Source organism: Cryptomeria japonica, chromosome 10, assembly GCF_030272615.1.
Source record: "Cryptomeria japonica chromosome 10, Sugi_1.0, whole genome shotgun sequence".
In the NCBI taxonomy this organism is placed as follows: Eukaryota; Viridiplantae; Streptophyta; class Pinopsida; order Cupressales; family Cupressaceae; genus Cryptomeria; species Cryptomeria japonica.
In genome coordinates this window covers 813,335,906-813,361,813 of record NC_081414.1, presented here as the reverse complement: position 1 = coordinate 813,361,813, position 25,908 = coordinate 813,335,906, and the positions used below count along the sequence as shown (strand labels likewise).

At 41.3% G+C, this 25,908-nt stretch overlaps 1 protein-coding gene across 6 annotated transcripts in view; it reads left to right on the top strand.

Annotated features, from left to right (window-relative positions):
• LOC131068436 (uncharacterized) overlaps positions 1-25,908 on the top strand; it is a 207,755-nt gene that overhangs the window by 94,999 nt on the left and 86,848 nt on the right. For all 6 annotated transcript variants that reach the window (XM_058003626.2, XM_058003625.2, XM_058003624.2 and 3 more), the window contains exons 5-8: positions 2,665-2,764; positions 2,885-2,958; positions 3,207-3,278; positions 22,372-22,449. In XM_058003626.2, the coding sequence (XP_057859609.2) occupies positions 2,665-2,764; positions 2,885-2,958; positions 3,207-3,278; positions 22,372-22,449 (324 nt within the window). The remainder of the gene's footprint in view (positions 1-2,664; positions 2,765-2,884; positions 2,959-3,206; positions 3,279-22,371; positions 22,450-25,908) is intronic.

The following is a 25,908-nucleotide window of genomic DNA, read 5'->3' as shown; positions in this document are numbered from 1 at the left end:
TTTCTTTACCATTTCTACTTGAAAAATCATCTTGATCCTGCAGAGACAGTAAGATTTTTGAAAACGAGCTCCGGTCCTTCACTGAGGGACAAGAGCGATTTTGCTCTTACAGGCCAAAATATCATGATTTCACAAGTTTAATCACTTCACAAGGCAAAAAACAAATCATTTCCGATGCCTGGGATCAAATATCAAAAAACTCAAAATTTGGTCAAACATACTCAATTGGACAAAATTCACAATTTCATCATTCACACTTAGACAAATTTAGGACTATGCATTCAAAATTCCAATTGAAAATAGACCATTCTGGCAAATTCACTTTATTCAAAATTGCATCCTACGAAAGGAAGCTCAAAAAGCTCTCAAGACTGACTGGATTCTGGCCTGAAAACGATAAAATAAAAAAAACCTAAGGCTTGACCCTAATCCAGACAGCTGACAAACTAAACCAAAACCCTAAAAAGCAAAGCGAAAACGAGCAAAACGAGCAAAAACATGGGTCCCCATTTGCAATGGGGCGATGTGTGAAAACGTCACAACAGGTTGGTCTTTGCTCGTGAAAGTAAGGAAAAGAAAATGTTGGGATCATTTAAGCTTTTGTAGAAGTGCGCAACGAAGGACTATGAGATAGGGTTTACTGAGGCAATAGATATATCACCTATTTAAAACAAGGTAGATTTGGAGCCTTACTATCAGCGACAATCAAGCATAGTAGTGGACGAATATTAAGGCTTGTAAAAAGAATAGGATAAGATAGAAATGGTGGTAGATTCCCAATGGGGTAAGAAGACAAAAGACAAATGTTTAACAAAGGGGGAGAAAGAAGCAGAGAAAGAGACACTTTGGATTAGAAACAAGCATGAAATGTTGATTCCAAGGTTCATGTGATGTTCATGAGCCTCGAGCTGATGGAACATTTTTCTTTACTCAGCATGTTTGATGCAAGAGCATGCAGGCTTACATGTAATCTTGCATTGCCAAGAAACAATGATAGCATAATTTTGGGTTTCTTTGTTTTCCTAACATTTGTGAGTTACAGGGAATCTCAAAGGCCAAAAAGATATTGAAATTTCTCATTTCAAAGCAGAATTTCTTAGCTGCAGCTGAATATGGGGTCCACAAGATTAGAGCTGGACAAAATTGAGGAAGACTTAATGGAGATGTGAGAAATTCATATTGTCTTGGATGTAAGGATTAAAGAAACTGGAATCTCATTTTTATTTGCTTGGGCATTGCATCACATCTGTTGAGGTCTGCACACGATTGTCTTTTGCTACTAGGTAAGACTCCCTCCTGCTGAGCAGTCACCATGGGATCTGCATATCTTCCAGCCATCTGAGTGATACCTGAAGAATATTTTAGATTTGGGGATTTCATCCCTTATGGCTGGCAGCTTAGATGAAGTCAGGGAATTTATACTCCTGTGATTCTGACAGCCTCTTTTTATGAGGTTGTGGATAATTGTTGCATACAGTTTCTAAGCGACTGTTGCCTTTGTTGGGTGTTAGTTATGTTATTGGCTGATGGGCATTATTTATCTACATGCAGGATGGTTCTTCATAGGGTTGTAGTGTTATGTGCTTTCAATTCTGACTAGTTCTTGAGTCTTCTAACTCACATTTTTTGCTTGTTTGCCCATTTTAGATTATGGGCCGTGTCTCTAATTGGTTGGCAGCAGATGTGTATATTTATATAAAGAACACAACATATGTGAAGAATAAGGTACGGGTATGTGAAGGAAAATTAGACAGTGGCAGGGATTGTATGAAGAAGATGCTGGGAATGCTTTTCCTGCCGGCCTTAGGGAATTGTGACATCCAGGCAGAGAGATTGGAAGAAATTTGAATTATTTGTAATTATTTGTAATGCCATGTGCTGGCTGCATGCCTGTAGGCAAGCACAATTTGAATTTCTGATTCATTATTTTAAGTTATTGTATTTTCTTTCTGCATTTGTAGTTTGGGTTTTGTGTGTAAAGCTGCTAGGATTGGCTACCTTTCACTGGGCACCTGGTCATTGGCTGCATCAAGGGGTTCCTTTCATGTATATAAATTGAATGTTCTTAAGGGCCTAGGATCACATTTTAATATTACAGTTTGATGTTATCGGGTATGAATTTATTAAAAAAATAGCTCATTAGGTCTGCTATAGTAACAAATACCAAATTTGATATATAAAGAAATTATCTAAGGTAATGTAGGGGTCTTTTTTAAATCTTCAAGGTAGTGACTCTAGTTATGAATTTACTGTAGATATAGAAGGCAGTACTAGATGCAATAATTGTAACATGTCTCCCAACATAATACTAATTTTTGATAGTATATAACTAATCTTAAAATATAAGATAATGCAAAGTCAAAATGCTGTTTATAAATGATGGAGTTTGAATATGAAAAGATGATTTCTCTTAACCAATCATGGAAAGAATTATGGTTATAGAAGGCAATACTAGATGCAATACATGTAACATGTCTCCCAACATAATACTAATTTTGGATAGTATGAGTCCATGACTAATCTTAAATTAAGATAATGCAAAGTCAAAATGTTGTTTATAAATGATGTTTGAATATGGAAAGACCATTGCTCTTAATCAATCATGAAAAGAATTATGGTTTACAAAACTACATGGATGCTTATTTGACAATTGGATTAATTCAGGATAAAGCAGGTGACCAACGGAGATGGATGCAGCTTCATGCTGAAAAACTTGTACTGCTTAAAGAGCGGCTTCATCTTAAGCAGGATCAACTTATGAAAGGTTACTTATTGTGGATATCCAAATGATATTTGTCTAGATGTTCTAGAATGCATTGATGTGATTTGCTTTTGCATAAGCAAGAAGAATTTTCTACTTAATCTGCTATAATTTCTGTTACAGAAAAATTCAAGCTTGAGGAGAAAACTAATGAATTCCATTCCAGAGAGACCTTACTTGCAGACGCCTCTGATATGGTAGTAAAAGATTATATATCTTTTCTCTGTTGAATTTCTGAGTTCTCCTGGATGTTGCATAATATTGCTTGACATATTTGTTTTACTTTAGAAGCACAGTTTCAGCTAATTGAGTTAATCTAATTTAGAAAAGTGAGATTTATTAGTGTCTACAAACAATATTACAATTATAGTGTTGAACTTTCACTGCCCAGATTTTTCTTTTCGATTTTAGTTGGTTAATTGTTTGCTTTTATTTTTATTTTCAGTTGGAAAGAAATATGGTGGAAAAGCTAGAGAAGTTCTATCCAGATGAGATTCGTGCCCAAAACTTGGCACATGTAAGAACTCTTACTAAATGGTGTGATTCTTTGGATTACGTTAGGGTATCTTTAGTCTTCTAGTTAGAAATCTAACCTTGTATAAGAACTTTATTTCAATTTTGCTGCTGTTTAGTCAACACACTTGTGGTGCTTTTGAAGTCTGCCTTCATATACTCAATTAATGGTGTAAGCATCTTCAAAAACTGTTAAAAAGGTCGAACAAGTTTAATATTTACTCCTTTCACATAGTTGTGTGTACTCTTTCACATTGTTGTAACTTAAGCTGCCCTTCAAATTATAGTGGTTGTGATTTTAAATGCATGCCCTTCTTTTGATTGTCTCATTTGCACCAAAGTATTTCCTGAGCATGTAAGTCATAATTGTTAGGGGACATTTGGAGTCTTCTTCTGTCAAAAAAGAATAAAAGTATTGAGAATTTTTTATTCTTGAGAAGTTGGGAAGCGACAAGCAGACAATAGAGTAGTAAGTACCGTGAGGCAGGTGGGTATCCAAATGAAAAAGGTTGCTGGATCTTACGCATTTCTAAAGTTGTGTAAAGTTCCTACATGTCAAAGAAAGGGCTTAAACTTCTTAGGGAAGTCAGAAAGGTCTAGAACACCCTAAAAGAGGTGTGAATGACACAATAAATGTTCATCAAAATAGATTCAAAAATGTTGAAACTAGTGCCTTTAAGGGTGTTTCAAAGGAATCTTTCCTACTTTCTCCTTTCTTGATGATTTTTGTGCTGGTAGAAGACTTCAAAATCAGCTGTTTATGGAATCTCAGATTTTTAGCATAACATTCTGATTCAGTTAGTATTAGCGTAATATTAAGTTCTTATGGTTGCTTTTGCTTGATTGCTGTCTCCTTTATGCCTTCTACAGACCATATTATATATCAGAGATTCAGGTACCATAGGAAACTTTCAACATGATGTTGCCATTTTTTGAAAGTTAATATCAAATAAGCATATATGTTGCTAAAGATGATACTATATGAACTGTTTGTTGCTGAGCTTTATCAAAAAACATGGTCATGTTTGAAGTGCAGATGGTTTTAGTATTCATATATTGCCTTATGATCTTACTATTTGTATGTAAATCTATTAGCAGACAGGATTTTCATCTAAGGCAATTTTATTGATAGCAATTGCAGCCACTGTATGGTGTTTATACAACAATCGCTAATATGCACAGTACGACTACTGTGTGCTTTTTGTCTCATACATTTTCCGTTTATTGGTATACTGTTGTGACATAATCACACATCGCCCCATTACAAATGGGGACCCCCACCTTTCGCTTTAGGCTTAAGGTTTTGGTATGGTATCTTTGCTTGGCATCAGTTTCTTTGGCTTTAGCCTTTTGATGAGAGGAGGTTAGTCTTGTGAGCCAGGGTTGAGGAATTGGGGTCAGGTCGCTAAGAGATGTCAAAGTTGCAATGTTGCAAATGTTGTCATTGTGCAAAGACTATTATCAAATGTTGCTAAGTAATCAAGTCTTGCTAGGGATGCTAGATGTCTCTGATTAGGGTTTGACAATGTGCAAGCTAGGAGTGGTAACGGAACTGCAAGCATGTCACTTTGGTGTCATGAGTGTCAAAATCCATGTTGTGAGCTCAGGCCTAGAGGAGTGAAATTGACTAAGTATGGGGACATATCCTCCTTAGCGCCTTGTGCAATCACATTATCATAGTGTGCCCAAGCTTATTTGCCTCCAAACATATGTTGGCGGCGATATTGTACACGAATAAAACTAGTTAATTAAGTTGTAATTGTCTTTGTTAGTCGGTAACCTGGGGATGGTAGTTACGGTGCGATGGTTGGCACTCGCACCCCCTCGGTACCTTTATATACTTCCGAATGTAACTTGTGAGACACGATTATGAATGGAATAACATCTCTTATATTTTATCTGATGTCTATGGCATTATTATTCTGCATTACGTGTTTTATCTGTATGCTTTAAGCTATTTACCCGAGAGGGTAAACATTTGGCGCCACTGCCTAGACATACTTGGGAACGGAGGGAGCGGAAGGCGCTCAGACACGATGGGCCTACCCGTTGGTGAGATAAACCCAGAGGCCGATGACGCGCAAACAGAGCTCTACAACGGGGAAGACACTGCGACGAGGGAATTTTCAATCCTACTCTAGGTAGCCATCGAGACCTACGTCCGAAGAGAAGCCACGGAGGCTGAAATCCCAACAAGTGCCGTGTGGATAACACTGGAAGTTAGCCCGGCAGTAAATCGGTTGATGAACCACCTCCCCCGGTTGCTGCACAGGCATCACTGGCACAACGAACTCGCCTGGAGGAGATTGCCCGAGAAGAGCGACGTCGACAAATCCTCCAACAGTAAGAAGAAAGCAGCCGTCGGGAAGCGGAACGTGATGGCACGAGGCCAAGAGGAAATTGAACCCTGAATCCCAGAGGGATAAAAGAACATTCTATATTTGAATAAAGGTGGCAGAATATTGGCACAAGTTTTATCTAATGAGATGAATTAATAAAGGAGTGTTCTTTTTTTTTGTGTTGTTATTCATGGAAATGTACGGGAATTAATGCCCAACCTATTAAACAAAGATAGAAATAAGAAAGCACAAACGGAGGAGTGGGAGGCTGCACAGAGGGCCTTGATTCTGGAGCAACAAGTAGAACGTAGACGGAGGTTGAGGCAACTTGCCGAAGGACGACCTGTCGAAGGGTTGCCCGAAGGGAACCAAGGAGGTGTCACGGAGGGTGCAGAAGCCGAGGGAAATTTCTACGCGTCACCAGAACACCGTAGGGTGAGAAGCCACGAAGAGTTTCTAGAGGAAACAAGGTTACGGAGGAATCTAGTCGAAGAAACCCGGGATCAGTTCAGAAACTTATCCCTTATGCCACGAAGTGAGGATCACCAAAGGGAGCCAGTAGTGGGCATGGGTGAGAACGAAGGGGAAGACAACCGTACGGCTGTAGGTGCGACACACGACAGGCAAAACACCGTACCCCCATTCACCCACGTAGGACACACCAGCGCCGGAGGGAGCGGCGCAGGGGTACAAACACCGCCACAGCCACCTCCGGGGAGACGACCCCCATCGATGGCGAGTAAACAGAAACTACCGAAGTTCAACGGCGACGGGAAGGAAGATCTTGTCTGCCATTGCCGCACTTGCGAAACCATATGGTCAGCGAATGGTGTTACCGACTTAAGACGAATGGGTAACACAATTTCTAGCAACCTTAAGGGGAGTGGCCATAGACTGGTACTCAGATATGGATAAGGCCAAAGCCGGCACATGGCCCGACCTGAAGGAGGAGTTAGGGATAGAGTTTCGCCTCCTCAAAGACGACAACGAAATAGTAGCCGAAATCTATGGCACAAAGCAGAACAAGAACGAGACTGTGCGAGCTTATAGTCGGCGGCTCAAGGAACTATTGGGGAAAATGGAGAGTCAATCAACAGATGGGTTGAAAAAGAGATGGTTCGTGGAGGGATTGAAACACTCCCTTCGGAAGAAGATGAAAATTGTTCCACCAACCTCGTACGAAGACGCGTATAATAGAGCGATGGATCTCGAGAGCGAGACCAAGACATCCAAGAAAAAAAAGAAGGATAGCTCGTCTGAGGATGATGACTCTTCCGAGGGAAGCAACATCGATGGTGAGGCGGGCAAAAAGGTGCAAGTGCTCCAGAAAGACATGGAGCGAATGAGGAAAGAATTTAAAACAATGAGAAGCACGGGTCGGACAGAAGGCGACGTATGGTGCACGGAGTGCAAAGGACATACGAAGGGTACTTGCCCGAAGAAGGCCTTTTGTGAGATTTGCCAAGTGATGGGACACTCCATTAAGGAGTGCCCATACAACACGAAGACCCGAAGTATGCAAATGAACCAAGTGTTGTTCACTGAGCAGGCCACAAAATCCGTGCCAGTGGGTATGGCCCAGCAAACGACATCATCTGGAGGTTACCGGGACAACAGACGCGGCGGCGGAAGGAACAATAACAATAACAATAACAATAACAGAAGCCGCATCTTGTATGACGCCAAGGGCCGGCCAATGATCCAGTGTAGGGCCTGCAATCAATGGGGGCACTTCGCCCGTGATTGCACGAAGGAAGCCACCCCTCAGCACCTTTGCCGATGGTGTGGGCTAGGCGACCATGAGGACACAAATTGCCCTAAGCCAGGGGTTAACCTCCTCAACATTGAGAAGACTGGTGAGAAGGAAGTACCGGCTATCACCCGCGCTCAGACGAAAAAGGCCACGTATCTCGACCCCCGTACGGAGGAGAGATTATGCGAGGCAAAAGCCAATATCGAACGTGAGATGACGACTGAACGACGGAACAATGAGGGGGTGAGTACATCATCCCGTACGGAAGCTGAAAATAACATCATTGGGCAAGTACTGCAGATGGAAGTGCCTATAAGGGTAAAGGACCTTCTGGAAACAATGCCACAGTTGAGAACCGCCATTTTTAGTTCCATACAAACCACTACGCAGGCACCTTTGCGTGCCACACGGGCGGAAGCTCTGGTCAGCCCCTCGGCTGACCCAATGTTGTTGGCCTTAAATAGTGGTCGAGATCCTGCTGTAGTAGAGATGGGAATTCTTGAGGCTATCCTTAAAGACACCATCGTGGACAGAGGTTCGGGGGTGAATGTATTGCTAGAGGATACGTGGAAGAAGCTTGGGAAGCCAACACTATGGCCACCCACGTTCAACTTGGTAGATGCAGACCAGCATGACATCAAGCCACTTGGCACCCTGATGGCCCAGCCGGTCACCATCGACACACAACCCTTCATACTAGATTTTGTGGTAATCCCACTCAAGAAGAAGGGTTACGACGCCATCTTGGGTAGAGGGTGGTTGGTTACAGCAAAGGTGAACCACGACTGGAAAAAGAACACCCTTTCTATGGAGAAAGGGGGACGGAAGTATACCATTGATTTGAGGACCTAGGTTGTCGGAGAGGAACTGGCGTCATCTGACTCAGATTCGGAGGATTCAAACAGATGGGAGTGGGACTCCTATGAAGGTAAAGACGAGAGGGAACCAAACGAGGAAGGAGTGCTGGAACTTGGTGGATGTTCAGAAGATGACACTTCCTCCTTGAATGGACTCTTCCACTGGCAAATGGAAGACTATGAAGTGTTTCATCCGGCTTGTCACATGCTACAGATTGAGGACGAGCCAGGCAAGAAGGAGGAGTTTCCGCCAGAATACACAGAGTACAAGGAGGGAGACGCCAAAATAAATGATGTCTTGGCATACGAATTTTTGAAAGATAGGCCAATGCGGTATGAAGACCCCACTGTGAAGGAAACAAACCTGGGGGACACTGCCAATCCCCGAAATATCTGGGTAGGCGACGATTGGAGCCTAGTGTTGAAGGCTGTAGCATTCAAAATCTTCCTGGAATACAAGGACGTATTCGCGTGGTCCTACAAGGACCTGAAGGGGGTTCCTCCAGAAATGTGTGTCCACCGAATACCATTGGTCCCAGGAGCTCAACCGGTATGGAAGAGGCCATACCGAATGAACAAAAACTATGCTGCCAAGGTGAACGAGGAGATCGGACGGATGCTGGAGGCCGGCATCATATTTCGAGTGGAGACAAGTGAGTGGGTCTCGCCGATTGTGATTTCACTAAAGGAGGCCAACGAGATCCGCATCTGCGTGGATTTTCGGTGCCTCAACGTCGTCACCATCAAGGACCTGTTTCCCATACCCTTCACAGATAGTATCCTGGAGGAGGTGGCTGGCCATGAAATGTACTCATTTCTCGACGGCTTCTCAGGGTAGAACCAGATCGATAGTTGAGGAGGACAAGCTGAAGACCACCTTTGTGGTGGAAGATGGAGTACATGTGTACAATCGGATGCCTTTCGGCTTGTGCAACACTCCTGCAACCTTCCAGTGGATAGTTCTTCACATCTTGGATAAGATGTCGGTGGGAAATTTTAAAGCCTTTTTGGATGTTTGGTCGATTTTCAGTAGCGAAGACACCCACTTGGTACCACAGGGGAAGTTGCTGGGCCATATCGTTTGCAAAGCTGGACTGAAAACTGACCCAGATAAGGTACGAGTAATTGTGGAAATGGAGGCGCCCATTGATGTGACAGGAGTCAAGTCCTTCTTGGGACACATTGGATACTACTAGAAGTTCATCAAGAACTTCGCCCAACTTTCATTTCCACTCGACAAACTAACTCGAAAGGGCGAACCATACATATGGGACTCGGCACAAAGGGAAGCATTCCAGGGACTCAAGACGAGATTGGTGGCGACACCCATTCTGGCCTATTCAAACTGGGACCGAGAATTCCACGTACACGTGGATGCCTCGAACTATGCCATTGATGCTACGCTAGCGCAGGAAGGGGCACACGGGTTGGATCACCCCATCTATTTTGTGAGTAGGTTGATGTTGAAAGTCAAGAGGAACTACATTACCACCGAGAGGGAGCCCCTCGGGATGGTCTATGCTGTATAGAAATTTCGACACTACCTGCTAGCGACACCCTTCACCTTCTATGTGTACCATCAGGCCTTGATGTACCTGGTAAACAAACCCATCATTTAAGGCAGGATAAGCAGATGGCTACTGCTACTTTAGGAGTTTATGTTCACAATAATTGTACGGCCAAGCAAAAGCCATGTCATTGTTGACCAATTGTCTCGGAGAGCCGCCAGAAGGGGTAAATGACGACTTTCGATACGCCCACCTATTCAAGATCGTAGTACTACCACCATGGTATATTGCCATCGAGGAATATCTCTCCACCTCTGTATTCCCCCAAGGCATGCCGTCGGGAGAGCGAAGAAAGCTTGTGTTGAGAAGCCGCACATTCCAGCTGATTAATGGTTTATTGTATAAAATGGGGCCCGACCAGTGTTACGCTGGTGTGTGACAGAGGAAGAGGTGCCAAGCGTCTTGAGGGAAGCACATGAGGGGCCCGCAGGAGGCCATATGGGACCGGACACGACAACAAGGAAGGTGTTGCTAGCAGGCCTCTGGTGGCCCACATTATATAATGATGCGAGGGAATGGGTTGTAGGTTGTGATACCTGCCAGAGAGTGGGGAGGCCGCTGAAAAGGGATTTCATGCCCCTCAACCCTTCGCATTCTCAAGAATTATTCGAACGCTGGGGGTTGGATTTTATCGGGCCGCTCAAGGTGAGCCGTGCTAAGAGGTGTCGCTACATTGTGGTAGCCACTAAATATTTAACGAAGTGGGTTGAAGCACGGGCCCTACTTGATAAATCGATCGTAAGTACAGCAAGATTCATCTACGAGCAAATTATTACACGATATGGGATCCCTATGCAGTTGACAAGCGACAGGGGTGGACATTTTGTGAATCACGTTATTAAACTCCTTACTACGGAATTCAAGATTTTCCGTTCATTGTCTAGCCCCTATTACCCGTGAGCCAATGGGCAGGCCGAGGCTACCAACAAGATTATTGTGAGTGTGATATACAAGTCGTGCGGTGTCGAGGGAGAAGACTGGGAAGAAAAGTTACCTTCGGTCTTGTGGGCCTATCGTACAACCTACAAGGTGACCACAGGCTAGACTCCGTTCCAACTCATGTACGGGCAGGAAGCTGTGGTGCCAACGGAATTCATGGTGCCAAGCCTTCGCATTGCAGTAGAGAACAAACTCGGGGATATGGAGAGCCTGAGGGAGAGACTGTATGCCTTAAGCAAGTTGGACGAACAAAGAATGATGGCACAATGGGCCACAGAGGCAGCCCAACAAAGACAGAAGGTTTGGCACGACAAGCATCTTCGTCGAATGAAGTTTACTCTGGGGCAGTTAGTGTTGAAATTCAATGGGAGGAACGAAATCAAACCAGGAAAATTTAAAGCGCGTTGGCTAGAGCCCTTCATGGTATGCGAGGTCAATGCCAACGGGGCGATCAAGTTGTGGACGCTCGACGAGAAGGAGATACTAGATGCCGTCAATAGGTTGAAATTAAAACAGTACCAGGAACAGAGACGGGCGACTGATCCCAGACCCTCTAGAAGAAATGACAATTAGAAAAAAAAACAAAAACAAAAAACTGTACGGTCATAGGGGTTCGTACGACAGTTGACCGTATGGTTGGTCGAAAAAACAAAACAAAAAAAACAAAAACAAAAATGGAGGCACTATACGATGGGGGCCACGCCGGTGGCACTGCAGGGTCACCGTGCGGTGGCAACGTGGGTCCACCGTGCGGTGGCACCACGGCGTCACCGTGCGGTGGCAACGTGAGTCCATCGTGCGGTGGCACCACGGGGTCACCGTGCGGTGTCAACGCGGGTCCACCGTGCGGTGGCACCACGGGGTCACTGTGCAGTGGCACCACGGGTCACCATGCGGTGGCACCGTGTGTCCACTGTACGGTGGTGCCCCTCCACCATAAATAAACATAACGCAGTGTCAAAGGCAGAAAACAAAAACGCAGGCCAAGGGAAAAAAACACTAGGCAAACCCAGCCAACAGGAAGAAAAATATTCTGGAGGAAGGAGATTGCACGCCGCACACCCGCCATACACCGTACTACCGATCGACAGGAGCAAAGGGAACGTTGGTAGCTGGAAGCAAAAAGTGGCAGCAGGCAGTTGGAAGTAGCAGAATGTGGCAGGTTGGGTTTGAAGCTATAAAAGCAGATTAAAGAATTAATCTGAGACCAATGGACACAAATAAGAACAAGGCAGATTGGCGAAAACGGTTACAGCTGTTAGAAGACAAGTTGCAGGGACGGTGAAAAGCTTCAGAATCGAGTGCAGACAGGCAAATGAGTTTTGCCATTTGGTGTGCGTATTGTAGGCAGCCTTGGGATGAGCAGCAGTCAGAAAAGCAAGAAGCATCGTCCAAAACCTTTGGCAACAAAGGACAAGGATGAGGTAACAGTAGATAATATTGTGTTCGAAGGTCTGAATGGAATAGACTGTAGGAACTGGTGGGTGAAGACACCTCACGATGACCTGATAAAGAAAAGCCTTTGCCAAGCACAGGTACACTGGGCCGTCTAGATGCCAGTTTTCTGTATAAAGGACTTTAAAGTGGTTTTGCGTGCCATGATTGGCAGCTATGACAGACACCACCACCAGTCTGTATTTGATTATCAACACCAGCCGATAACTATTTCATTCACGGCAGGCGAGTTCACTAGGGTGTTTGGCATACAAGGGTTGTGTTGACGTGTATTTTGTACACAATCATACACAGAATAAAATACCCAAAGGCATCTTATCCTCTCTTGAATAAAGTCTCTAACTGCTGAAGATTCGCATGAAGGATCAGTTAGGATGACTCCAATGTTCTGGTTAGTAGGGTCTCTACGTGTGGATAAGCTCCAGTGGTATGATGTGATTTGCTGGAATCACAAGGGGACTTACATCTGATGATTGAACTTCCGATCTGCTTTGCTGGAACACAGGCTCTTACTGGCTTAGATTTGAAAAAATGGAAAAAGGATGAGGGCGAAGAGAAGATCTAATCCTAATACTAAGAATGTAGGAGCAATGATTTGATTTTTGATGAAACTCTAACTAGGTCTTGTTTTGACATCAATGGACCATCTCCACAAGGCTAGTGCGATTTTCTAAGGGAAGCTTTATGATGTTCAAATCATCACCGCAGACATAGACACCATCAAGTTGATGCATATCAATGAAGAAGCGACAAATTGAAATTGAGCTTAAGCTGAATTATTCCAGTTGACTACACAAGGCAAGTCTGCAATCAACAAACTGCTAGTAGTATGGATATACGAATTCCACCATTAATCAATCGCATTTCCTCCATTCATCTGATCATCTACCATCTAGGATTGAAGACTCAACAAGAAACCATGCAAATTGCAAGAAACGACACACTTCACCATTACTTCAATGAAAATGGAGTTTGTTTACAATCAATGGCAACAATTTCTTGCCTTGTCCTCCTATTCTACTCTAATTACTATTCTATCAATTTCTAACTACTCTCTATCTACTAACTGCTTTCTATTATTTACAACTCTCTCTAATTTATTGCTAATTAGCCTTTACAAAATGAAATGCCAGGGCTTATATAGTGCCCTCAATACAATTCGATGGCTTAGATCAATTCGAGATCAATGGTCAAGATTTTACAATGAAAACCCTAATTAGGGTTTGTTACAACCATTACATAACATTTAATGCTTGACCAATGATAAAATTGTATTGCTTGGACACATGTCCCCTCTAGAAAAATCGACCAATGGATAGCCGGGGTAGGTACATCGGAGTTTGTGCCACCTTCCATGAGTTAAGTACATTGAATCTGGACATGTTGAGGTTGACCTCACTGATTGGAGACGTGATGACTAGGATGCCACCTCGTCTGACACTTGGTTGATACTCAATTCGGTAGCGTTGAGAAGTTATCTTTGATTAACTCTTCTAAAATTATTTGCTTCTTCAACGAGCCCTTGTCCTAACTCCATGTGTCCTTGATGTGTAGGATGATGATGTACCTCGCTTGGAACGCTGGATTGAAAGAGGTCGCCCCTGTCCTGGCTTGATCGTCCCGGTGAAGACCGTCCTTGATCCGGCTTGATTTTCCTTGATGAGATCTCCATTTGATGCCTACACAACATTTCAAAATTAGCAACATGATTTGCAACGTGGAAATATAGACTAGAAATTAAATTTAGGAAACTTCATAATAAGTCCTTGAGTTATCATTTCCTAAACGACGATTGAGCTATTAGAATTCAAAATTTCAAAATTTAAGGCTATGACGATCAAAATTCAAAATCAAAACAAGGGATCTTGTCATACCTTACTTGAGAGTTTAACTCTAAAATGCAAAACAAAGGAATTCGCCTAGGCACAAATCAAAATTTGATGGCTTCAACGTGATCTCTCTCCAAATGAACGTCCACTTTAGCAATTCGCCACCTTGGGGAGGAGTCTTCAATGTCTTGAAGATAACAAATTCGCCTTACTTGAAACAAACACGCACTCCTCTTTGATGATAATTTCGCACCTTGTCTTCTCCAAAATCGCATATGAAAGAGGATAAAATGATGATTTGAAAATGAAATAAACACCTCCCTTTATAGGCGCTCACCTTCACATTGACCCTAGGCCGACTTTGGTGAATAAGGCAAATTTAAAATAAACTTAAAGGCCGACCTTTGTAAAATGAAACAAATTTTAAATCAAGCGCCCCATTTTATTTATAATTAATTAATTTAATGCCTATAATTTTAAATAAACTCGATTTTTAAAAGGCAAAAATTAATTAATAAAGACCCATGCGCTAATGTTAAATGCTAACTTTAATTGGATTTCAAATTTATCGATTTTTCCTAGCATTTAATAAAATCTAAAGAATGTTTTAGCGCCAAATTTGGAAGAGGTAAGGACACAAACCTATCGCTCTGGTCCCTGACTAAGGGACAGGAGCGAATTTGATGTTTAGTCTTGATTCTCTTGCCTTTTATGTTCAAAACCTCCATCCTCACGTTGAGACTGGCATGTTTGCCAAAAAACTCGAGCTTGATCGTCTTGATTTGGTGGATGAATGCCCTCTATGGTGGATATCGCCCTGGTCCCTTGGTGAGGGACAGGAGCGAACTTCATGCTCTGGCCAACATTTGCTATCTCTCAAGCTTTACTCCTTGTTCATCACCTTGCAAATGATATCCTTGATCTTGCGAACCTTGACTTTGACGTGATCTTGAAGGAAAACGAATGATTTAATGAAAATCGCCTTGGTCCCTTGATGAGGGACAGGAGCGATATAGCTTCCTTGTTCAAATTGATAGTCTTTTGACGTTTGAAACCTTTGCATATCATCATCTTAAGACGCCTTAGACCCTGTGCAACCATGTACAATCTTGACTTGGCATGAATTTTGAATGAATTGGCAAATATGGTGGATATCGCCCTGGTCCCTGACTGAGGGACAGGAGCGAACTTCAATGTCCTGGGCTCATGCTTGCTTTCATCAACTTGCCATTGCTTTCATCGTGTAAAATGAAGTCCCTTGGTCCCCTTTGGACACTTGAAACGTGATCAACATTCAAAATCTAAGCTTTCATGAAGATTTCGCTCTGGTCCCTGCCTGAGGGACAGGAGCGAATTTGTACTTTCAAGCTCAACTACACTTTGCCAACTTCCAAATTTATCTTCAACGGTCTAGTTTCACCCTCCCTTCTTGCCTTCAAACTTAAAACTTGCTTGCTTTTGCCTGAATTTTACCTTATGAAGAATTTCGCTCTGGTCCCTGGGAGAGGGACGGGAGCTACAATGGATTTCGCCCTGGTCCCTGACTAAGGGACAGGAGCGATTTTGCATTTTGGTCTATTTTTCCTCATATTTGTGCCTTCAAATTATATTCAACTGTAAAAAGCACTTCCTTGGTTCTCCTCAAGTCGTCAAATCGTTCAAATCTTTCAAGGACAAGGAAATTTTGGATTTCAAGCTCCGGTCCTTCAGTGAGGGATAGGAGCGATTTTTTGCCCTCCAGGCCCAAATGCTTCACTTTTCACCATGAAATGTCTTTGCTAGGGAAGATATCATCCTGCCTCATGCTATGAATAAAAGTTAATGTCCAAAAAAAGGTCTAAAATTGTGCATATAAAGAAAATCGCTCTGGTCCTTCAGTGAGGGATAGGAGCGAATTTGACCTTCTAGGCAAAAACTTCATCATTTCATTGTTTTTGATCAAGTCTGGATGCTCTATCATGCTCATTTCGTCCTTCACCATGCCTTTGATGTCTCAATTCGTCCAAACACGGTCAGGAATAGCTCAAATAAGTATTATCGCCCTGGTCCCTTGGTGAGGGACAGGAGCGCTTCGCCTTGGTCCTCCTGAGAGGGACAGGAGCGAAATTCGCTCTAGATCCTCAGTGAAGGACAGGAGCGAAATTTGACTTTTCGAACTCTCTATCAGGATAATTTTTATGGAATATAACATTTAAGTATAAGTAAAAAATGTTTTTTCTTATACTTTAAGTTATATTCCATATATACTTTCAGGATGTTTGAGAGTGGTTTCAGACCTCCAGGAGTTATATTGCAAAACCTAGATTTTGGAGGTTTTTCAGTTTCCAGACTTAGTCAAATTCAGGATCAGGACATTCCAGACTTAGCCAAATTTCAGGATCAGGACCTCACTCAAGCCGGACTTGCTACCCTATTGATCTCCCCGACAACACTCAAAATGCAAAGGCTTAACTAACAAAACCCTAAAAAAACCCAAAGAACAAACCCTAAAAAGCAAAAAAAAGCAAGGGTCCCCATTTGCAATGGGGCGATGTGTGAAAACGTCACAACAGGTTGAAAGGGAAAAAAATAGACACTTCACAGAAAATATCTCCGGAAAACCGTGCCACATTACTACAGTTGATGTTGCGCGATAACCTTACCCAAGGAGAAAAAGATAGCCTCAAAAGTGCAGGCAAGAGTCGGGGGGTAAAGAAAACATTTTTCGCCAAGGGAGTATGGTGATGCCTGTTGTCCGTGGTGAAGAGTCGCCTCACAGGTGCCAGCTACGCGTCTGACATAGCTATCACACAGATAGTGTTGATGAATGGGTTGCACAATGGGGTGGTATATGATTGGGCGTCACTACTGGCAGATAGAATGGACGAGTTCACGACCCTGCAGGACAAAAATTTTACATGCCCCATCATGCCATTGGGTTATTTCTGGTTGTAGTCCGCACACAGATCACCTCGGGCTCACAACCATTAGAGCCGCAAGGTCGTGTTGCACCAGACCAACCGCCCATATTCTATTGGTCGCACTTGGACGTCTTGGCACATGGCGCAGAGGCACGTCTGGGCACAAAAAGAAAGAAGGCTGCCATGTCAGACACAGAGTTCGACACAGAAGGGTCCGATGCAGAGGAGGATGCAGATAGCGACAGGGAGGAATCCGCAGACACCTCCCAGGTGAGCGGAGGGAGCTTTCGGTTGGCAGGAAGAAGAGGTGACCAGTTGCCGGAAGAAGAGGTAGTGGAGTCGGCCGGTACAGAAGGGTTTGTTTTAGCATCGCAGGTACAGGTCCACTTTACACCAACACGCTTACCGGAGACTTGTCAGTTGGCGGTGCCACGGTCATTCGGGACAGTGAGCGTAGTCACCATGGTGCCAGTTCCTAGCTTTGGGCAGCCTTGGGTGACGATAGTGATGACACCACCGCGGATGGAGACCTTGGCGAGTTTAGAGGCTTCCATGGTGCATGATGTACCGGAAGTGCCAGGACAGGATGTGCCAAGTTTGCTAGGCTATATGCAGGAGGCAATGATGGAAGCAGGGGCTCTCCATGATGACCTTAGTGCTTGGTTGAGCCGTTACCAGCTTACACCTGTGGCATCGGCGGGAGAGGTCGCTCTATCTCCAGGCAGGACTATGCATCCCTTGGATATTATTGATCTCGAGGAGGGGAGCTCTTCGAGTAGTAGGGCACTTCAGAGGGCTGCATCACCCCCTGCGGTTGTAGTAACCAGTCCTTACAGAGAGGAGGGGGTGCCTGTGGGAGTACAACAGGGTACAGGAGAGTTGGAGCAGTTCATTGCCGAGATGACTCTGAGAGCACAGCGGCTTGTGTCATTTGCCACACTCTAGGCAGATGCCGCCATGGTTGAGCAGACGGAGGGGTTGGTGACCTTTGCCCGCACCGGATGCAGAGAGGAGTTTGAGAGGTGTTTTGAGTGTGCCGGGTGGCCTGAGACGGAGAGCCTGGCGATGTTGGAGGCTTGGCGCCTCACTGAGGGGGTTGGCGAGACTTGGATGCAGTCGTTGTTGAGAGAGGTGGAGCAGGCCTTCCGCAAAGGTTATCTTGAGCTTCGGAGGACACAACAGACGGCAACCACAGTCGAGGCTTTGCGCGTAGCAGCAGTGACAGCTTGGGAGGAGCTGATTGCCAGGTTTCGGGAGCTGGAGGCTACCATGGCACAGGCTTAGACAACAATGGACACTTTAGTAGCAGAGAAGTCGGCCTTGCTGATACAGTTGGAAGAGGAAAGGGCATCCAGAGAGTTGTTGGAGACTCGATTGGTTAGTGCACTGGAGAGTGTGGACAAGAAGGATAAGGAGGTGTTGGAGGCAGCCTATATGGTAAAGACTGCCATGGAGCGGCAAATGGTGGTGGAACGGGATCTAAAGAGGAGGACGGAGCAAGTGTATGAGCTTCGTGGGCGCTTGGCGTCCACCACTACACCACCACCGGCGCCTTCTTCATCAGGGACGCCCTCTGCACCCCCTTAGTTTTTTGATTTTGGGTTCGGTAGTCCCCATGTATTCTCCAGTTTGTTGTAAGTCGCCTGGAGACGACTTTTCTTTTTGGGGGGGATGATGTTGGCGGCAATATTGTACACGAATAAAACTAGTTAATTAAGTTGTAATTGTCTTTGTTAGTCGGTAACCGAGGGATGGTAGTTACGGTGCGACGGTTGGAACTCGCACCCCCTCGGTACCTTTATATACTTCCGAATGTAACTTGTGAGACACAATTATGAATGGAATAACATCTCTTATATTTTATCTGATGTCTATGGCGTTATTATTCTGCATTACGTGTTTTATCTGTATGCTTTAAGCTATTTACCCGAGAGGGTAAACAACATACTTAAGTGGTCCTAAAACCTACCATGAACACACCCAAAACAGCAACATTTGATCAAAATGCCACCCAAATTAGAGGCGAAAGTTGAAAAGTGGCTAAGTATAAGGTTGAGTGCATAGTGCAGATGCTCTTGCACTATATAACTAGGTTGTGTATCACTATGTGTAGGATGCGTTCAAAAACATGAGCCTCAAGTCCTACTCAAGTGATTTAACTGTCATCCTAAAGCATGTAAGGGCAAAGTTGATCCAAGTTCAGGACAGCAAATTCATTAAAGGTTGAGAGATTTTTTAAAATTTGCCTAAGCTAAGTCTTGGACTGGCCACATTTGTACAAGAGAGGGTAAAGTACTTAGTATTTTATTCTACGTTGCAATGTGTCACAAAAACACATCAACAGATACTATGATGTGTATCTGTAAGCAATTATCAAGCTAGTGGAATGCTATAGCTTTTGTTAGTCTTGTCTAAATATTAAACATGAATAAATAGTATGCTGAAGGATGGACTATAGTTTTGAGAGTCCTGTCAAAATGCGGCCCAGATGCTTAACTCCTGAGTTAAGGCAAGCCAAGTTTTTGCTGATTTGTTGTGGGATGAAAAATGTTTTTATTTTCTATGAGATTTGCTATGTTTTATGTTCTTTTAATTTAGTGCATCATCTTACCAAGTCAGAGTTTGAGCACAAAAGAGTTTTGCCAAGTCCAAGTTATGCTACACTATAGCAATTTTTGACAATATCTAGGTCTTCCACTGAGATTGAACATTATGAAAATTATTGATATGACATTCAACATCTCCAGCCCATGCAATTCATCAAGGCTTACTCCCAGCTCTGAGAACAACTGTAGAATGCAAGAAATAAGCACTATGGGTCTGAATTTTCAGTGATTATAACCTTGGACAGCAGGGATACTCTTGATAATAGCCACCAACCTCAAAGTCATCCAACTATGGTTTAGTCACAATGTAGAACACCTCCAGCAGCGCAAACAATCTTCATATGGCAGACAGAAGGTTTTTCACAGGACTGAGATCACTTACAATTCTTCCCAGCTTGTAGTCTAACGCTGAAACTAGGGATGGCAGCCATCAGTAACTACCAAAATTTCCATTAAAAGCCTTTGTTCAGTACCAAAACACTTGGAGAAGTAGCCACAAGACAAAATGCCTGCATGGGAATTAAAAAAAACACTTAAACCCCAAGCGATTGGTTCGTTAAGGTCTCATGCCAGGCTCTAACATTCCAGTAAACTTGGTATGGCTCTGCCATATGAACGGATACCTCCACAAGTTCATGTGTTGTGAATGCCCATAAAACCAATCATCACTGAGTTGCCCAGCCATGGTTGAAAATTTGAAATAACCCAGATGGCCTTTGGGAAAATATCTATCTTACCCCGAGTTTCCAGGACGGGGACGGCGGGACAAGTTTCTGGGACGACAATTTTTTTCGCCAATTTTGGGCATGGCGGGTGGATGGCTATATAAAATATATAGGAAAATTTTAATTGTTCATATGAAAACTAGATAAAGCATGTACATATACATTATATTCATATGAAAACATGAATAAAGCAGGTATATGTACAATTATAGAACCTTAACATACCACATTTGACATTTGTGTTCAGAATTCATTGTCAATACTCAATATGCATTCATAATTCAGAATTCATTGTCAATACTCAATATGCATTCATAATTGAAAATTCATTGTCAATATGCCAATACTTGTTTGCATGTAGTTCATTGTTTCTTTCTGGTTGGAGGATATTTTGATAGTCTTCCATTACTATTATGACCTACAACCGCTTCTTTATGCACTACAAAGTTTTGGGTGTTTGTGAAATTCATTACCAAGCTGTTATTCATATTTCTGAGTGCTTTTGCCTATGATTCAGACCTGTTTATATTTCATAATAGTGAAAAGTCCAATATTGCAGACCTGCAACCACTTTTTTACACACTACTGAGTTCTAAGTGTTTGCGAAATTTATTACCATGTTGCTGCTCATTATTTCTAAGTGCTTTTGGAAGTGATTCAGACATGTTTACCTGTCATATTAGTGAAAATCCAGTTTTACAGACCTATAGTAAAATTAAAAAATGTTTTCTTTGAGCATTTGAGTCTTTTTTTTAGAGTGCTGGGAAAAGGGGGACATCCCCTTTGAGAATCACTGCCGTCCCCAAGTTTCCAGGACATTTCTCACAGATTTTGCAATTTTGGGGACGGCAGGGGGACGTCCTCTGGCCGTCCCCAAGTCCTCAAAATGTCCCTAGTACGGGGACGAGGGATTTTAGCCCGGGGACACGTCCCCGGGTAACGTAGGAAATTATTGACCCTGTCAAAAGCTCTTAACCCTACATGGTATATAGCTCAGCTCAAGGAAACTATATGACCAGATATGATAAAACCTGTAACACCATTTAAAAGCAACCAAACTATGCACAAACACCAAGAAACAACTCCAAAGCTGTAACTCAGAATACCTTGAATATTTTCATCCTTTCTTCTGAAACCTCGATCTGCAACTGTGAAAACAATGGTGATTCTTGAGATAGAATCACACCCAAATCAGCTAGGGAGGGTCTTTCATCACTGAAACTAGCGATTTGATGGGGTTTTTCATCCTTAATCAACCATGAACTTCTCTGTTCACTCCAGCAGCATCTTATTATGTGTCTAAACTTGAATAATTAAAATGAAAGCCAACACCCCTTTTTATAGGGGTGGAGGGAAAGAGAACAATTTAAAATTCAAGTTAATTCATTTCCCTCAAAAAGACCCTTTAACAATTTTAAATTAGTCAATGTCCAAGTCGTTCTTTTCCCAAGGCCTCCAACTTGGGGGGGTCAACTTTACTTTATTAAAAATTAATACATTGAAGTGAATAATAAAACATCAGTTTGTAACTTTAGTGCAATAATTTAAATAATCCAAACCACTTTGTGTAAAGCACTGCCAAAAACTAAAACAGATCATGCTGAGAAGGAACTGATGCTAAAGAAAGAACCCAGATGGCCTAAAACACTACAAGAGTGTAATCCTGAATGCCAACTGAACTCCAAACCATCACCAGATTCCAAGAAATCCGAAACTGAGCTCTCCAATAACACTGGAGTTCTCCCAAATCGCTTGGAAACTTACGGAACAATAGGGCATATAAATTGTGGACATTATAAACTATCATCTCTATACATTGACATTGAGGATGTGTGTTTCCTTCTATCACAGTAAATATTTGTTGGGACAATAGAAGGGAATTGGAAACATATTTGTGTTATCATTCATTTCATTGTTCATAGTCTTTTGTTAGCCTTTTATGAATTTTTATGCTTGACAATTTAGTCATGTGTTTCCTATGGAAATGAAAGAATCCTATTTTTGGTTTTTTGTTTATATATATCATTGGAACATAATTTCTTAGGTCATCATGATCAAATTGCTGATTTCATCATTGTTTTATCAGATACTATATCCCTGACAGCATTGATTTTGAACTTTTGCAGACAACAGTACGGTTAGATCTTTTGCAGGCACAATCCGTGGCAATAAGACAACTTGGAAAGGTGTTTCCTCTTTGCAAAGTAAGGCTTGGAACAATCTGGAATGCAATCACCTGCTATATGATATTATAATTTACAACCTTTCAAAAGGTGTTAAATACACATTGAAATTTGTAATCTATATGCCCTTCAGAAGTTTCTTAGGACATTTTTTCTACAATTTGTTTGTAAAAAGATTTTTTGTAATCTTGTCCATAGTGCTGGCCCTGTAACTTTTTAGTTATCTTTTTTTTGGCTGTTTACTCTAGCTTTCTAGTCTGACAATAAAACATAAAAATGTAGCAAAGCATCTAAAGCACATTAAAATGTACAATGCTATCTTTCGGATATGAGAATAGGCTCCAAGCAACGAACTTCACTTTCATTACCATGCACAGACAATTAATCATTTATGAATGATTTATCCGCAATTCACCTATGAACAGTTTGCTAAAAATCATATTTACCCAGACTACACATTCAACCTAGTATATAATATATATGATAGCTCATACACATAGATCGTAATCATATGATAATAACTTGCACGACTTGTAGTGTTGAATATCACATCATAACATAGTATTTGTTACCATAACATGATGTACAATAATGATAACTCGTCTGAACTATGACATGAAGAAATAAAATTCTGTGCTGGTAACCTTGTTTCACAATAATTCTTTATTATGAAAAAATATATCTATATATGTGGCATCTACTGGAAATACCGTAAATATTTAAATATTGAAATCAGATATGAACAGAGCTACTTACAAAATTAAATATACTGCCAAGGCTTGAGTTTGGTCTATGGCTGCTCAAGAAGATGAAAGATTAAAGCTTGAAGTAGTATTACCTCTCTTTACTTGGTACGCTGGCCAAAATAACATAGATTAAAGCTTGGAGTAGTATGACCTCTCTTTAATTGGTATGATGGCCAAAATAACATTTGTTAAAATCTTTTAATAGCCTCCAAAGATTGTGGCCAGGAAAGGATATTATGATGATTGATAGAGAATGGAGTGATCCATTTCCCAAGAGAACGACAGCATAAATATTAATCAAGCTTTTTCCTCGTTAAATGAGATTCGACTCCTCCCAGAAAGTACAATGGTCAAATATGGATTAATTTTTATTTTTAAAGATATTACAAGGTCTTTTTACATGTGTGATGACAACCACAACAATGATAAAATAACTGTGTAAAGACCTTAAGATCTGAATGGTTTTAATCCTTATTCCTCTTTGAAACTCTTAAATTCGTAAGTAACTGATTGCAATATGTAGACTCAGAAATAGACACTGCTAGTAACTCCGGATTACTCGTATTAAAATAGATAATAATTGCACATTTCAAGAATTTCAACAGCATGATACATTTTTGAGGCGACAAATCCAGGAGTCGATTCACACACAGAATCTGATCTTATTTTTGTTTTTGAAGATATTACGACCTCTTTTTACATGTATGATGACAACCAAAACAATAATAATATAACTGTATAAAGCATAGATGGAATACTCGCAGAGTACTTGGTAGTATTTATGACTTTAACTCGAGTTTTTGGCAAGGGTGAGTCTTTGGAAAAAAATTGGCTGTATAAGAAAAAGGACCCAAACATGTCAAAAAATGTCTAATTTTTTTTTTCAAGTCACTCTCATTCTCTTCATTAGAATATATACATGAAATATAAGATTTAAGTATAAGTGACATTTCAATATGTCTTTTTCCTTTCTTAAACTTTAAGTTATATTTCATGAATATATTGACATGATTTATAATGCAAATTCTAGGTTTTAGAAGATCTTTTAAATTTTCAGACTTAGTCAAATTTCAGTAACCAGTAGGCTCCTATCAGTATAAGTGACATTTCAATATGTCTTTTTCCTTTCTTAAACTTTAAGTTATATTTCATGAATATATTGACATGATTTATAATGCAAATTCTAGGTTTTAGAAGATCTTTTAAATTTTCAGACTTAGTCAAATTTCAGTAACCAGTAGGCTCCTATCAGCATAAGTCACATTTCAATATGTCTTTTTTCTTTCTTATACTTTAAGTTATATTTCATTTATATATTGGCAGGATCTTTGAGAGTGGTTTCAGATTTGTAGGAGTTATAATGCAAATTCTAGGTTTTAGAAGATCTTTTAAATTTTCAGACTTAGTCAAATTTCAGTAACCAGTAGGCTCCTATCAGCATAAGTCACATTTCAATATGTCTTTTTTCTTTCTTATACTTTAAGTTATATTTCATTTATATATTGGCAGGATCTTTGAGAGTGGTTTTAGATTTGTAGGAGTTATAATGCAAATTCTAGGTTTTAGAAGATCTTTTAATTTTCAGACAGTGAAATTTCAGTAATCAGTAGGTTCCTATCAGCATTCTCTCGCTCTCTCTACCTCACTCACTTTATCTGCCTCAAATTCTAGACCTATCTATCTTCCTATCACTCTTCCTCCATCCCCTCTCTCTATCACTCTCTATCTCACTCTCTCCTCTCTCCCCCAAGATCTAGACCTATCTCTCTACCTTTCTCTCTCACCCTTAGATCTCTGCAAGGGGTGCTACGCTCAACCTCATTTTGGCGAGGTGTAGGAGGCACATCGGACTCCTAGGACTAGACCCTCTAGTTCTATCTCTCCCCTATTTTTCACTAGAGCTAAGAAGAGGGAGATGTAAAATGTTTTGATGTAGTATTTACTTATAGTTTTAGAAAGACAATTTGCTATTTCATTTTGTTTCAGTCTATCAACCACCAACATTCCATAAGAGGATACCATTTTGTACCCAATTTGTGTTTAAATCAATCAAATATATCTAGACTCAGCTTGTTTCTTTTTTGTTCTCATTTATTGACTCATTGGATGCATCTCCTCACTAAATTTTGCAAAAAAAAAGCATTTCTAATTAAATTTAAGCAATTTTTTAAGTTGCCGAGTATTAGCCAAGTTTTTCCTTAGTTCTTTTTCAGGCCTTGGTGAGTTTTTGCTTTTGGCGAGTAGTTCAACTATGGTATAAAGACCTTAAGATCTGAATGATTCCAATTCACATTACTTTTTGAAACTCGTAAATTCATAATTAACTGATTGCAAAATGTAGACTCAGAAATAGAAAACATACACTGCTAGCAACTCCAGGTTACTCATAGATTATCAAAATAGATAATAATTGCACATTTCCAAAATTTCAACAGCATGATGCATTTTTGAAGCTACAAATCCAGGAGTTGATTCACACACAGAATCTGATATATATATATATATATATATATATATATATATATTAAAAGATATAACAATCCCTTTTTACATGTATGATGCCAACCAAAACAATAACAGAATAACTGTGTGTAAAGGCCTTAAGATCTGAATGATTCCAATCCTTATTCCTTTTTGAAACTCTTATATTCATAATTAACTGATTGCAAATTGTAGACTCAGAAATAGTCAACATACACTGCTAGTAACTCCGGATTACTCATAGATTATCAAA